This window comes from Lampris incognitus, chromosome 3 (assembly GCF_029633865.1).
Source record: "Lampris incognitus isolate fLamInc1 chromosome 3, fLamInc1.hap2, whole genome shotgun sequence".
Classification (NCBI taxonomy): Eukaryota; Metazoa; Chordata; class Actinopteri; order Lampriformes; family Lampridae; genus Lampris; species Lampris incognitus.
The window spans coordinates 78,334,196-78,349,542 of record NC_079213.1 but is presented as its reverse complement, the minus strand read 5'-3'; the positions used below and the strand labels follow the sequence as shown (position 1 = coordinate 78,349,542).

At 40.3% G+C, this 15,347-nt stretch overlaps 2 protein-coding genes across 3 annotated transcripts in view; both read right to left on the bottom strand.

Moving 5' to 3' along the window:
- Positions 1 to 1,149: 1,149 nt before the first annotated feature.
- plcxd1 (phosphatidylinositol-specific phospholipase C, X domain containing 1) lies at positions 1,150 to 5,158 on the bottom strand. The gene is made up of 7 exons (XM_056277691.1): positions 4,770 to 5,158; positions 4,413 to 4,558; positions 3,965 to 4,107; positions 3,737 to 3,865; positions 3,380 to 3,535; positions 3,104 to 3,284; positions 1,150 to 2,135 (listed from the first exon to the last, which is right to left on the bottom strand). Exons 2-7 carry the CDS (start codon positions 4,534 to 4,536, stop codon positions 1,891 to 1,893), a joined length of 978 nt encoding a protein of 325 aa, XP_056133666.1. The 5' UTR covers positions 4,537 to 4,558; positions 4,770 to 5,158; the 3' UTR covers positions 1,150 to 1,890.
- A 1,096-nt stretch (positions 5,159 to 6,254) lies between these two features.
- The window catches only part of jade3 (jade family PHD finger 3), a 36,038-nt gene continuing 26,945 nt past the window's right edge, over positions 6,255 to 15,347 (bottom strand). For both annotated transcript variants that reach the window (XM_056276143.1, XM_056276142.1), the window contains exons 10-12: positions 9,972 to 10,430; positions 9,330 to 9,447; positions 6,255 to 9,150 (exon numbers count right to left, since the gene is read on the bottom strand). In XM_056276143.1, the coding sequence (XP_056132118.1) occupies positions 8,294 to 9,150; positions 9,330 to 9,447; positions 9,972 to 10,430 (1,434 nt within the window). In that variant the 3' untranslated portion in view covers positions 6,255 to 8,293. The remainder of the gene's footprint in view (positions 9,151 to 9,329; positions 9,448 to 9,971; positions 10,431 to 15,347) is intronic.

Here is a 15,347-nt window from a genome sequence, read left to right as displayed (position 1 = left end):
GCTAAAAAAAGAAGAAAAAAGCAAAGACCAGAAATACTACATTTCCTGGTTCATTCATCGGTAAACTGTGCCATTCTTTCCTGAACCAACTCTGGAACAGCCTCATATTTTCTACCACAGACCAGAAGTTCCGGGTGAGGCAGTTCTGAATTCATTGTGGCTCTGTCTGAAGTACTGTTATTGACACCCCCCCCCATATGTCCATTCGTCCCCACAAATTAACAGAAAACATCTAGCATTTTATTTGTTCTTATAGTTTACTTCCTCCATTCATATGTTCCTCCATCTGCAGTTTGTTTGTATGTTTAAGATATTCCTGGGTGTATTTTATAGATGTATTTTTGATGATCCTGTTTATATATGTTTCAATAAGGTTTTTAACTGTCTTTTGTTCTGCCTGTATTGCTGTTCACCCTTAGATGAGACCAAAGACAAAATTCCAGCCATGGACAATAAAGTTCTATTCTATTCTATTCTATTCTATTCTATTCAACATACGTGGCTGACATATTTTAGGCCCACAGGTCAGTTTAGGGACCAGAGCTCTACAGTCAATACTTTTGACACGATGTCAACATGCAGCTCCAGTGACAATGAAAGATATGTCCATAAGTAGAACGTAAACAATATTACAGTGAGTCCGATCACTCAGTTTCAATACCTGTCAGACCCACTACGGTTTCCTAATTTCACCATGAAAACATCTGTTAACATGTCAGAAGTGAATAACACCTATGTGTCAATTTATTTTTGAATCTGGGTGCAGTGTCATAAGGCTAGTTATAAATATTTCATGTTCAATATGTTTAATATGAAGCCTAGGGCCATGGGTATTCAAAGTCAGAATATAACAAGTGAAATGTTGTTTTTAACCATTCAGTACCTTTCATGGCACACGGACTTTTTCTTTCTTGGCCAAGATCCCTACAATCTCCTTCTGCATGATAGTCGATATTAATGTTAATGTTAATGTAGTGATAAAACCTGCTTCGGTTATGAGCTGATGAAGTCACCCACACAGGAAATTGTCCCTGTTATCATTTTCAGTCTATTCTTTGGGTTTTACATGCAACTTAACACTGGTTTGCGCTGCAGCAGGGTCAGTAAATATGGCAAGGATAGGAGAATTTGATTAAAAATGCACAAGTTTATTGGAAGAGATGATCTCCACAGGCACAGAGGTGCGGGCTATGATTATTGTGAAATAAAAGGCATGCCTAAACTTGTTGGCTGAAGCAAAGTCAAATTTCAGTGTGCTACAATCAAGGCTGTGTTCATGCTAAAATATTTTTCATGCACTTACCACTTTGTATTGTCTCCTCCTGTGTGTGTAACATTCTCTACTACAAATAATATGCATAATGAGTGGGTATACATGGGAAAGGCAATTTAAGTATTTTAATTGCGGCTTATGCTTAACTTTTATAAAACTTTGTGCACCACATGATGGTCACATGTGCTCTTTTAAACCACATAATGTGTTCTTGTGCTTGAACATTTATAATGCCTATATGTTAAGGTGAGATTAGTAGTATCATTATTGCTTGGGTCACAGTAACATAATAAAACTGGCCACTTTGTCTGTGTAGTGAAAACACATACAGTACATTGCATATATAGTGGAATATCTGTAAAAAAAATTTAAAAAACAGTGCAGTTCAAAATAACATAGTTTGTTTCCAAGCAGCTTCAAGACGGAAAATTAGATTTCAACGTCTCCAAAAAAAGCGCAAGTATTTTTCTATTCAAATGATTAATTCAAGTCACTTGATTTTTTTTCTTTCTCTCACCCTTTCAATTAAACAAGCACACACATGTATTTCATGCTCTAATTCACATTTTTGTTTCCAAAGGGTAATGCATATTAGTAGATGTTTCTATTACAAAATTTCAAGAGGACCAGTTCAGCAGTTTCTCATTCAGAGCAACAACAGTTGGTACAAAGTGGCTCTCTGTGATAAAGTCACCAGCAATAATATTGAGGGAGCCAGCCTTGGAGCCCGGGCTCTGCTCCTTCAGCCAGCTGAGCAAGGTTGGATATGTGGACACGACCAAGTCCTTCAGCGACTCTGTTGGGTGGGAGCAGATGTATTTCAGGTCTTCTGTGAGGTTAATACCTGTGACAAAGAAACCTCCTGAAAAACACACACACACACACACACACACACACACACACACACACACACACACACACACACACACACACACACACACACACACACACACACACACACTCTGTGTAATTATTACTTAAATGACAACAATGAAGATGCCAATAAGGAAGGAGGTGAGGGACCTATCCATATGGTGTCAAGAGAACAACCTCTCCCTCAATGTGGAGAGAACAAAGGAGATAATTATTGATTTTAGGAAGTCCAAACAGTTCAGACACCAATTTTCATCAATGGTGTCAGTTGAAATTGTGAAGAACTTCAGATTTTTAGACATTCAGATCTCAGACTCCCTCTACTGGTCTCTTAACACCAGTTGTGTCATTAATAACAGAGACTATACTTCCTGGAATGTCTTTAAAAAATTCAGAATGTCCACATAAACCTGTTCAATTTCTATCAGACCACCATAGAGAACATCCTTACTGGAAGCATACTGGTGTGGTTTGGCAACAGGACCACAAACAACTGAGAAGGATAGTAAGCTTCAGGACATGTACACCAGTCGTTGCAGAAGGAAGGCCCTAAGTATGATGGAGTACACCAACCATCCAGTACATGGTCTGTTCCCCCTCCGTCACTCAGGACAACGCTTGCACAGCATCAGAGCTCCATCCAGCCGCCTCACAGACACTTTTTACCCCCAGGCGCTCAGAATAATGAACAGTAGGTGCCTTATATAATTTCCATGATTTATCATTTTGTGGCATTTATGATTTCATATTTATTGTTTTTGTTATTTATCATTTCGTTGTATATAGTTTTAAGGGCTCAAGAGAGCCAGGACACATGCATTTCATTGCATTTGAAGCTACATGGTACTTTTTATATATACACGATAATAAAGTGAATTTCAACTTACAGCAATAGATAGTGAATGCTAATGTTTGCTTTGTACAGCAGTTGGCAGTTGTGGTCATATGTAAAAGTACCTGGTCGGCCGTACTGTTTTCTGTGTTCAAACTCCTCGATGAGAGCCTCTGCTTTGCATTTGTTGGCCCACCAGTAAGGAATATGTGGCCACAGGTCACTGTGGCAGTTAGTCATATTGTGTTCATAGGACACAATCACCTGGTGACCTAAAGCCCAGAGGCTTCGAAGGGTAACAGTCGCCTGAAATCAACAGAATAATGGAAAATATTATTTAGTTTTATATTCTGTCTGTGTTATTTAAGTTGTATAAGAAACAAACAAAACAATTTGTTTACCGTCTTGGGACATAACTTTGAGGAGAACACATTCCTTATTGTTGTAATGAGTTGCATGTGGAGCTCCTGAGTAAGGCCGAGGAAGTGGCTGAATGAGAGGATAACCACCTCTCTGGGATGAGCATCCAGCCACTCTCTTACCTCCGTAAGCACAGTCTATCAAGGAAAAAACACATTTTGGGTGCAATTCTACACAGTACAATCTTAGGACAATACTGAATCTAATACTGCACTCTTTTTTTCCATTGTCGAATGGCTGTTCTAATAATTTGAGATAAAGTAATCAGGTAGGGAAAGAGCAATTGTATTTGTGGCTCCACATCTTGAGAAGATATTCTAGTCTGTATATTAGAGTACCTCCACAGTGACTGTGGTGTAAACCCCATGGTAGAAGTAGAGGTCAGTGGAGCTGTCATTGGGTCTATGAGCAATCCTCAAATCGCAGTATCTGACCCCACAGTCAAGCTGCTGCTTTATAGTCGACTCCTGAAACACATAGGATACCCGATGATTGGGGTGACCCTGAAACTGTTTTTGACAATGGAAGACTCCTGGCTTAGAGTAGCATTTCCCCACATATTTTACCTGGGTTATGGCCCACTTGTAAACAAATGGACGAATAAGGGGCTTCATGTATTTGTCCAACTTTTGAAGCATATCTGGCTGAGTCAGGTCTACAGGAGATCGATCATTCATATCGAGACAGTAGGTTATTGCATTGTGGCTTCCTGAATAGGGGAAAATAAAAGTATATTTTAATCAATGCACAGAAGGAGCATTTGGCTACTTTATTTTTTTAAATTAAAGAGTTTGCATAATCACACCATATTTATAGATCTGCTGTCCATAGGACAGGGCTTAGAGATGACATTTTGTTTTGAATGGGCTCAGTGTCCAGCTGACACATGCCCAAATATATATATATAGTACACATGATTCACACAATACATGTCTGGCATAATGCTACTTAATATTGCTTCATAATTCATCACTCATCCAGGAATAAATTCCACATAACTGCCAAGGTGTTTACCTGGGATGGCCAAGTTACAAAGGGGCATGTCCCACAATGCACATGGCATGTGAGCCATCCAGCTGTCCATGGCCACGTTCTTCAGGGTTAATTCATTAACTTCAGACACCACAACTGAGGACATGATGAACTCCAACGTCTGCAAGCTGAAAATTGACAAAATAGTCCAAGGCTTAAATAAGCATACACGTAGTTTACATTCAAATATGGTCCAACTGGAGGCTTTATCCTGACATTGTTTTCTGTCACATCGTTGAGACAAGTTAAATTTAAATATATTTGCTTGTAGTGTTAACTGCTGACATAAAGCAGTGCCATGCAGCTTCCTTTAATGTGACCTGTGAGTGACATACTTACATGGGAAGGAAGTACCCGATTCCTTTGCTTTGGTCGCCAAACCGGTTCAGTGGGGAGAAGAATTTTTTTTAACTATAGGGATGTGCCGAGAAAGGCCACCCATTGCGAAATAACACAAAGCACCATGACTGTTTAAATAATGTCTGGCTCGATTACGCGATTAAATGTGCTCCTGTATCAAGTAAGTCTACGGAGTCCTGCCTTGTGTTGTGTGAAGGCTGCGCATCTCTACACCTGCATAGGCTAAAGATAGCATGGGTCTTATATCGCAAATTTCAGAGGAACTGAACACCACGCCGAGGACGAAATCATGAATTAAATAAAAATACGAATCTGTTATGTTCTCCAATCGGCACAGTCAAGGGAAATAACATATTCACGTAGTCCTTCTTTATTCATCCTTGGCGGTTGAGAATGACCGGAGAGGGCGGTGACTAGCAGACTATGGAGGGTGGACGATGTGCCTCGAAATTTTGTATCCCCAAATTAATACGTATTCCAGACTTCGTGCGTTGCGGGAGCGCGCATGCAGTCATTTACACAGCTAAAAACAAACAAACAAAAAGCATAGCGAAAACAGCGTTTTTCCAGTTGCAGTTCGTCGGCTTACAGCATGCTGTTTTGTTTGTTAAACGGTGTTTAAAGCGTTAAAAAAAAGAGTCCCGCGACGTTAAGGCTATATGGGAAACAAATTAATGTGGGGAAACAGGATTTGCCAGCACAGCAGGATGTTCAGGAGGCTGTCACTGATCAGCAGATTCAAAAGACGCATTCCTCTTAAAGAGCCCTTTCGTTTCTCGTTACACGTCTTGTTCAGCTGGAAGACAATTATATTTATATACCAGGCCACAATTTTACATAGCTTGGGTTTATATTTTAAGGCTGTACATTCATCAAAATCCGTTTTCACTGTATGTATTGGATAAAATCTAATACCTTTCTTTTCCCTTTACATTTTGTTGGATCTGCCTAGTACAAATAGATTTAAATGCATGGAGTGTAAAATTCTTGACATTTTTCACTGGGGGATCTTTTAGGCTCTAAATGATTGAGTCTACATTGTGGAACAACTACTGCATATAGGCCCACCTTCCTGTCTAGAAGTAAATTAAGATTCATTGAGTTTCCCCTGATTTACTTACTGCAGTCTTGCTCAAATCGCTGAGGTTGTGTGTCTCTGTTAAGCAAACAGAGACACACAGCAAAAAAGAGCAGAGGAACCATCCACTGGTCAAGTTCACTTGCAATCCAACTATGGGCTCTGTGGTTTTACGTACTCTAATGTGGTAATGCTGCCATCTACTGTAGCTAATCCTGGTTAACTTGAGTTTAGTGGCAGATGTGAGCAAACACCTTTTCATACCAACTAACCCACTAGGACAAATTAATAAGTAATTTCACAATACAACACTCTTAAAAGTTTCATGCCATTACACCATCTGGGATATAATAACCAGTCATAAAATCAGACTGTGACCAAAAAAGTCTCAGTGTATTTCCAGGATTTATTTAGAAACATACTTTCCAAAAGGAAAAACATAAAAGTATGTGAAAATACATAAGTCCTTGTTTTATTGTAAAATGTGTTACACTAAAAGTATGCACCTCTTTTGCAGTTTACAATCCACATATATTCGTAGTGTTTGTAATTTCTGCTGGCAGATTTAGACAACACAATAAAAAAAAAGTCATGTTGGAGTCTCATTGGACATAAATGAATACGTCACTGTATTCCTTAATGCTGCACGGGGGGAATGTGACGCCCAACTAAGTGCAGCGAATATTAAACTTGATTCCAACTCACCCAACCCGAGCTTAACAACACAGTAAGAAGCATGTACTCATAGATTAGTTAGATTCGTATGTCAGCAATTAAAGCGATATTACACTTTGGCATATTTGTAATTTTTGGCCCATGTACACCTATGGTTGCATCAAGACAGTGATTAGTTTTGGCTGTCAATGATATCAGCAGTGATACTATTTGCATCCCCAACTAACTGGCCTAAAAATACTTGTAATTTTCACAATTCTCCTACAAGTAAATTCAAGTTAGGCAACAGATATTGGATTTATTTTGTATGCTGTGTTGTTTTTCCAAGACGCAATTCTCTTTGTTTGGAATCATACATGAGAGCAGAGAGAAAAGCCTCAAGACAGCTGCAAGATTGAATATTCAAAGGGCATCCGATGTGAGGTTGACTGCTCAGCAAGTCGTGTGTCGATATGTGGTGGAAATGAAATGTAGCAAAGTGAAATAGCACTTAAAAAAACTTCATGTAAAGTGTTCTTGTCAGAATGCTGGCATTGAGATGGCAATACACATACTGTTGATCAGTTCACATAATACATTGTGGACTGTTACACCAGGTAATTTAATCTCCATGTAGTGACTCCAACAACTGGAAAATTTACAATGTGCATTCAAAAACTTTTGCAATCTAAATTTAAACTATCTGGCATTGGATTCAGGGCCTATGAATAAAATGGGACCTGTCATCTACTGATCTGAGACAGGCTTCTCTCTTGAGTTCGTGTTCAAAATAGTTGTATTACTTAATCAGAGATTCTTGATCAGTATTTATAGTACTTAACTTTTGTATAACACACATCTGGAATGCAATTATGCTGGCCAATAACCTGACTTTTTTTCTGTTGGGACAAGAACTTGAATGCCTTAGATCACATGCTCTTGGCAAAGCAAGAGATGACCGTTATAATGTAGACAACTTGATAGAGGACCAATACAGTGATTTTGTATTCCTACATAAAAACAAGTTTTTCTTTTCAAATACTCCCATGCTTGACAAATGGCAGACCTGTAAAAAAAGGAAGACATATGACTTAAGAAGTCGTTAATAGTTAGACCATTATCACACCTAGGAAACAGGCTAACTGCGACAGACAGCATACATTCAGAAGACGCTAAAATTCACTACAAGTTTTCCATCTTACATGCCAGAGTTTTAAGTTATGGCTACACATGGACACATTGTACAGGAACCATAAATTCCACGTTTGAGTTCACGTTCAAAGCATCAGTAGAATTCAACTTTCATGATTCAGTTACACCAATTATTTACATCCCAAATCAAATATCATCCTAAAAGAATATGTACAATTCTAGTGAAAGCCAAGTTTAACCTATGTTTAGAAGGCGACAGTTTATCATAAATATATGCAGGTTACAAATGTAATGTTACTGAAGAAAGACAAAAAAGTGTGTTAATCTCAGAAGACAGTACAGGTTTGCTCCTCTCAAACCAAGCTCAATAGTGATGACATAGGAACCCTCTTTCAGCGATGATCTGGGATATAATACCTACATCAGGTCTCTGTACACAGCACCGTCAGCCTCAAGGCCTGGCTTGGGTCCCTGAGAGCATGTCCCACTGATTATTAGCACCTGACAGACTGGGCCCAGAGTGAGAGTGATGTGTTCAGAGGGATGTCCTGGCACTTAGGAAGACTGCCAGAGGGGAATTGAGAAAGTTATGGCAGTGGGTGAAATGTACAACTAGACGTCACCTCTGGACCAAGTTTCTGGAGCCCTGGACTTGTTTCCCCCGACTGCCTGCTTTACGGTGGTCACCCACTGGGCCCTCTGGCTGTGTTATTCGCACCTGCCTTGGGTACCTCCCTTTTGTCTCTGGTTCTGAGTCACTGAGCTCCAGGTCAGGGCAGTAGCCATCATTCTCTTGGTAAGACTGCTTGTTGCTTGGTTGGTGTTCAGACCCGGACTTGGGCCACAGCTTCTCTTTGGCTGAGCCCTTGCGGGACATTTTATCTGAGAGCTGCATGTCCTCTGTAGTCCGTACCAGGCTGACAGTAGCGTCTTTGAATGACCTGCTGAAGTGCTCCATGGCAGACTTACGAAAGTTGCCAGATTGGCTCCCCCTGCCCAACACCTCATTTGAGGAGCCCTTATCGTTTGGGGTTTGGCAAGAACTATCCTTTTGGGTAACAAACTTTTCCATTAGGCCATTAGCTTTGGTAACATGTCCACGGTCTTGTTCAAATTTTCCATTACCATTAGATGAGTGGCCATGAAGGGCAGCATGTAGAGCTAAGGGTTTACCAGTTGGTTTGATGGGCAACATTGTGCTGCCCTCTCTATGGGAGAAGCTTGAGGAAGACAGCAGGCCATTGTGGCACTCCCCTTTCCTGCCTCGACCTTGGAGCTGAGGCTTCCCCTGACCCAACCCTCCTCCAGTGTGTTCGTGAACATTCCCACTGTTATCTGGACAGAGGGGCCCATTCCCAGATTTGGAACTGGTCTTCCCATTTCCCAGGTTTGACACTTTTGGCATCTTCAGCTTTAGTGTTATCCTTGGTGGAGGACGGAACAGCATACTCTCCATAGGGAATGAGGCAGGAAGACCTTCAGAGAACACAGAATATCTTTAACATTCAACAAAAAGCAAACCCACAAAAAACACAAACAAATAAACAAAAGAAAACTGAACAAGCACAACACTCAAAAAAATCTCCATTATAGTTGGCATGAGTACTTGCCATGAGACAGAGACTGACAAAAGTGCAACAGAACATATGGCTCACCAGCAGAGATTTCCTGGTTCATTAGCATCACATGTAAGTTGAACATCTGCTCTTGGGCTTTACTCTGGGAAAGTTTCAGCTTCTCCCTCCGACTCACCATGTAACACAAGTTTCTTACCTGCAAGATTTAAAGACAGATTTAAACATGGTCACTGACAAGGACTACTTTTAACATTTTACAAGTTAGCAGGATTTCGTCCACTTCTCAGATGTAAATGAGATCTTCCTTTAAAGCTCTTTTCTATGATGACAAATCCATTTTCCAACTGGCAAACTATATTTTCCCCAATAGTATTCATTTATGAGACTTTGGACCATGGTATATTTTTAAATAATTTCCTTTGTTCGAAATTAAGGCAATATATTAAGGCTCAGAGAGTTCAGTCACGCCAATACTCAAGCCTCAAAAGTCAACATTCCCACAATGCACAATTTCTGACACATGTGACAAAGAGCAGATAATGCATCAGTTGTGTATTTTAGATGTCCCACTTTAAGCTCAGAAAGTCCACAGATAGTGAAAATGAGAAAATAAAAACAACTTTGAGACTTGCTCTTTCAAAACTAGATAAAAACAGTAGAGCATCAAAATATCAAAGACCAAATGTCAAAACTATTATTGTATATTACACATGCACCCACCCTCTCCAGATCCTGTCGGAGGTGCATGAACATGCGCATGCGTGTGTGGATGCTATCCTCCTGAGGCTGCAGCAACAGATTGTCCTCCTCCTCTTTAGGGGGCAGCAGAGCTTTGTTGAAGTTGCTTTTCCGCTTCAGTTTCCAGTACTGGTAGATGAAGTCCATCAGATGCTCAGTGAGTCCCAGGCTCTGTGCCAGCTCCCCAGGCTGTATTAGAGTATGAAACTCCTCTTCAAGCTCCAGTAACCTTTGTGCCCGCTGGCCCACCTTCTCAGTCTCACTTGTGGGTTTAGGGCGAGCTGGGCTCAGACCAGGCTCTCCCATCTTGGATTTGCTGTGCTTGAGGCAGTACGACTTGAACTTGACCTCATCTCCTTCATCTAGAATGGTCTTCATTTCCAAGCTGTGCTCGAAGGCACACGTCACATGGAAAGGTGTGGTGCAGTTCTTCACAGAGCACTGTGAATCAGAAGATTTTTAGTTGGTACTGTTGCTCTAATGTAGCAGTGTTCTCGAATATGAACATATCTCAGCACTAGAGCTACTACTAATGATTATTTAAGTAACTGATCTATCGATTATTCTATCAATTAATCGATGCATCTAAATGATTATTTTTCCATCAACCCCCCCCCCCCACACACACACACACAATTGAACATTTACTTAATTTTACTTGTTTTGTTTTTTTTCCAAGTGACTAAATTAATATTAACTATAACTAATCACAAAACACTATCAGTTGTAGAAGCTCTTTTGTTAGTTGGAAGAAATCCCAGACTTTGGATGTTTTGGGTCAAAGGTCGCCAAGTCGATGCGGCTCCAATCCGCAAGAACTTTGTGGTATGTGGGTAAACAGCACATCTTATGCCATAGGCAAGCCACTTTGGATAACAAACAGGACATGCGGCTACAAGTTGACAGTATTACTTTAACCACAGACAGACAGATAGACAGACACACACACACACACACACACACAAACACAAACACACACAAAGCAAGAGTAAACGGTGAATACCGTAATGAGAGAGAGAGAGAGAGAGAGAGACAACAACCTGTACTTAGGCAGACAACTATAGCCTAATTTATAAACAACCATCTGAATTACAGCTATGACCAACAAAAACCAACCAACATTGGATTCAATAACATCGACAATATATTTGCCGTTAATGGAAAGCACTCCACCATGTCATCGCCTCTTAAATGTGCGGCAATGTCACACTGCCACAGAAAAAAAAGTTTTTAGCACTGACCACAGCATTCACCATTCACTATTGGATTGTTTAAAAAAAAAAGCAAAAAAACTTCTGTACTCCGCATTCATAGCCCGATCATCACCTTGTGTGATGGCCGATACCTGACGCTATCGTTTAGTTATTGGATTGTAAAAACAAAAAACGTCTGCACTCAGTATTCATAGTCCGATCATCACCTTGTGTGATGGCCAATACCCGACGCTATCATTTAGTGGGGGAGCTCCCACTTAGCCTCTGTAATAATAATAAACATCATTATAATGATAATGATTACATGTTGTCCCTGTTGAACTTGAACACTATTTGGAGTGGAGTGTTAAATCGAAATCTGGTTTGAGGAAACTTATACCGATGGAATGAAGTAAATAAAATGTTTACCAATAATGTAAAAGGTGAAAAAAAGTGGGAAACTCGTTTTGTAGCAGAATCTAGTCATGCCCTGCTTTTTGCCAATTTTAAATTTTTGGCAATGGTACCATTTTCTTCACTCCACTGGCATAAGTTTCCTCCAGTTGTATTACAGCATATCACTTGTTCAAACGCAAAGCTTAAAAAAAAAAGAAAAAACATCTTTCACTTTCCCAAAAGTGGGAACCTACTATTTTTTTCTATACATTAGCAAAATCTGCTTTTTCATTGTTCACTTGCTAGCAGTGTGATTTTGAGACCTGTGCTGATTTACCATGCAATGATTGACTAGGGAGAACCACTAACTACACAACCCAAGGTACCATTAAGGTTCAACAGCACTTAAAAGTAGATCTGAGCAATATGACAATAATAATCTTTATATTGTGATATGAGATGCTGGGAAGATACTTGGTGTGTCATCAGGACAGAGAAAGGGAGATAAGGAGACATGGTGGTGGAATGAGGAAGTACAGCCAAGTATACAGAGGAAGAGGTTGGCAAAGAAGAAGTGGGATAGTCAGAGATGTGAACGTAGCAGACAGAAGTACAAGGAGATACAGCGTAAAGCGAAGAGAGGTGGCAAAGGAAAAGGCGTATGGTGAGTTGTATGAGAGGTTAGACACTAATAAAGGAGAAAAGGACTTGTACCATTTGGTTGGACAGAGGGACCGAGCTGGGATGGATGTGCAGCAGGTTAGGCGATCAAGGATAGAGGTGGAAATGTGCTGACAAGCGAGCAGAGTGTGTTGAGAGGGTGGAAGGAGTACTTTGAGGGCCTGATGAATGAAGAAAATGAGAGAGAGAAGGTTGGATGATGTGAGGATAGTGAAACAGGAAGTTCAGTGGATTAGCAAGGAGGAAGTGAGGGAAGCTATGAAGAGGATGAAGACTGGAAAGGCGGTTGGTCCAGAGGACATACCTGTGGAGGCATGGAGATGTTTAGGAGAGATGGAAGTGGAGTTTATAACTAGATTGTTTAATACTAGAACGATCAAGGCTGTCATTTTGATGGTTTTGGGTTTCCAAACTTTGTGAGGGAAAAAAAGACAGATCTGCCGCTCCCTGAATGCTTCTAAAATTGCATATATTTGCATTAAAATGAGTTTCGGATCAATTGCAAAAAAAAGAAGAAGTTATTATAAGATCTACCTAAAATGACCATGAACCATCAAAAAGACAGCTCGTAATTTGCGCGTCACTATTTATGACGTGTGTGGGTCGCATCATTTGCTTCGCAAAGTTCACTGCTTTGTCCTAGAAACACACTTGCGTTCTCCAGTGCAGAGTAATAGTCTAAACTTGATTTTTGATTACTGCCAACATGTCTGGTTACAGACGTCGTTTCAGACACACTATGACTACCACTGAGGCGTTGCAGTATTTACAGGCGTTGGACAGCGGCCATTTTAAATTGTTTGAAAAATAGTATTGAAGTTGTTAAAATGTTAATTTTGGTGTCAGTCATTTCTTAACAGACATACTAACATATGCAATGCATTAATATCTCAATTGGGTATTTATCTTGACAGAATATAGAGTTTAAAAACTGTGGGCAGCATTTTGACGGCCCATGGTTGTTCTAGTAGTTTTTAAGTTCCGGTCATTGTTTGGAACTGTTTCAATGGTTATTTTCAGTTCTTTTTTTAAATTTCATGTTTTATAGGCCTTGTTATGTTTGTTAGATTAGCAATATGTGTTTTCCATTTTGTTTTTCAGGTAATATTTTCACTTTTTCAATTTTGCTATTACAAGTTCGACCATGTCTATCTGAAGTTTAAATTGTTTAATAATAGTATTAAAGTTGTTAAAATGTTAATTTTGGTGTCAGTCGTTTCCTAACAGACATACTAACATATGCAATGCATTAATATCTCAATTGGGTATTTATCTTGACAGAATATAGAGTTTAAAAACTGGCCTTCATTTTGACCGCACATGGTCATTTTAGGTAGGAATGAAATCCCGGTTGTTCTAGTGTTAACAAAATCTTGGAAAGTGAGAGGATGCCTGAGGAGTGGAGAAGCAGCATACTGGTACTGATTTTTAAGAATAAGGGTGATGTGCAGAACTGTAGCAACTACAGAGGTAAAAGTTGATCAGTCACAGCATGAAGTTATGGGAAAGAATAGTGGAAGCAATAGGTTAAGAGGAGAGGTGATGATTAGCGAGCAGCAGTATGGTTTCATGCCAAGAAAGAGCACCATAGATGTGATGTTTGCTCTGAGAACGTTGACGGAGAGGTATAGAGAAGGTCAGAAGGAGTTACATTGTGTCTTTGTGGGTTTAGAGAAAGCATATGACAGGGTGCCGAGAGAGGGATGTGTGGTATTGTATGAGGAAGTCGGGAGTGGCGGAGAAGTATATAGGAGTGGTGCAGGATATGTATGAGGGCAGTGAGATAGTGGTGAGTTGTGTGGTTGGAATGACAGATGGGTTCAAGGTGGAGGTGAGATTACATCAAGGATCGGATTTGAGCCCTTTCTTGTTTGCAATGGTGATGGACAGGTTGACGGACGAATTCAGGCAGGAGTCTCCATGGACTATGATGCTCACGGATGACATTGTGATCTGTAGCGAGAGTAGGGTGCAGGTTGAGGAGAACCTGGAGAAGTGGAGGTATGCACTGGAGAGAAGAGGAATGAAAGTCAGTAGGAGCAAGACAGAATACATATACGTGAACGAGAGGGAGGACAGTGGAATGGTGAGGATGCAAAGAGTAGAGGTGACGAACGTGTACGAGTTTGAATACATGGGGTCAACTGTTCAACGTAATGGGGAGTGTGGGAGAAAGGTGAAGAAGAGAGTGCAGGCAGTATGGAGTGGGTGGAGAAGAGTGTCAGGATTGATTTGCGACAGAAGGGTACTAGCAAGAGTTAAAGGGAAGGTTTACAAGATGGTAGTGAGACCAGCTACGTTATATGGTTTGGAGACAGTGGCACTGACAAAAAGACAGGAGATGGAGCCGGAGGTGGCAGTGTTGAAGATGCCAAGATTTTCATTTGCAGTGACGAAGAAGGACAGGATTAGGAACGAGTATATTAGAGGGACAGCTCAGGTTGGACAGTTTGGAGACAAAGCAAGACAGGCAAGACTGAGATGGTTTGGACATGCGCGGAAGAGAAATGCTGGGTATATTGGGAGAAGGATGCTGAATATGGAGCTGTCAGGGAGAAGAAAAGAGGAAGACCAAAGAGGAGGTTTATGTAGTCAAGTCAAGCCAAGTCAATTTTAGTGAGGGAAGACATGCAGGCGGCTGGCCTAACAGAGAAAGATGCAGAGGACAGGAAGAGATGGAAATTGATGATCCGCTGTGGCAGCGGGTAGCAGCTGTAGATATTGTGATACGAGACTACATATAATCTGGAATTCTGGTTATCATGATATAACAAAGTTGTCATTCCCCACTCTTAGAGGCTGGATTACAGTACAGTGATACCATTTTCTGAATTTATTGCATTTTTTTTTAGCTGAGTCAGATGGGTAATGAATGCCTCTACCTGCCTGGTTATCATAATACCAATTATCTTTATATTAAAAAAATCTTGTGTTTAAATATCTTATGAACGTACTGACAGCTGTCCCCAAAATATTGTCACTTTATCTATTGAGGTATTCAGTCAAAAATGTGAGATCTGATTGTCAATATCGCCTAGCCCTACTTTAAAGCATCCAAACCATATCTGAGTTTATAGCTGTGCTATTA

Bases quoted from the DNA above. Each gene is read 5' to 3' on its own strand.
- plcxd1 (XM_056277691.1), bottom strand. From the start codon at position 4,536: ATGTCCTCAGTTGTGGTGTCTGAAGTTAATGAATTAACCCTGAAGAAC. The intron at 4,108-4,412 runs GTAAACACCTTG...TCCCCTATTCAG, and splicing joins TTGTAACTTGGCCATCCCAG to GAAGCCACAATGCAATAACC. The intron at 2,136-3,103 runs GTACTTTTACAT...TGTGTTTTTCAG, and splicing joins AAAACAGTACGGCCGACCAG to GAGGTTTCTTTGTCACAGGT.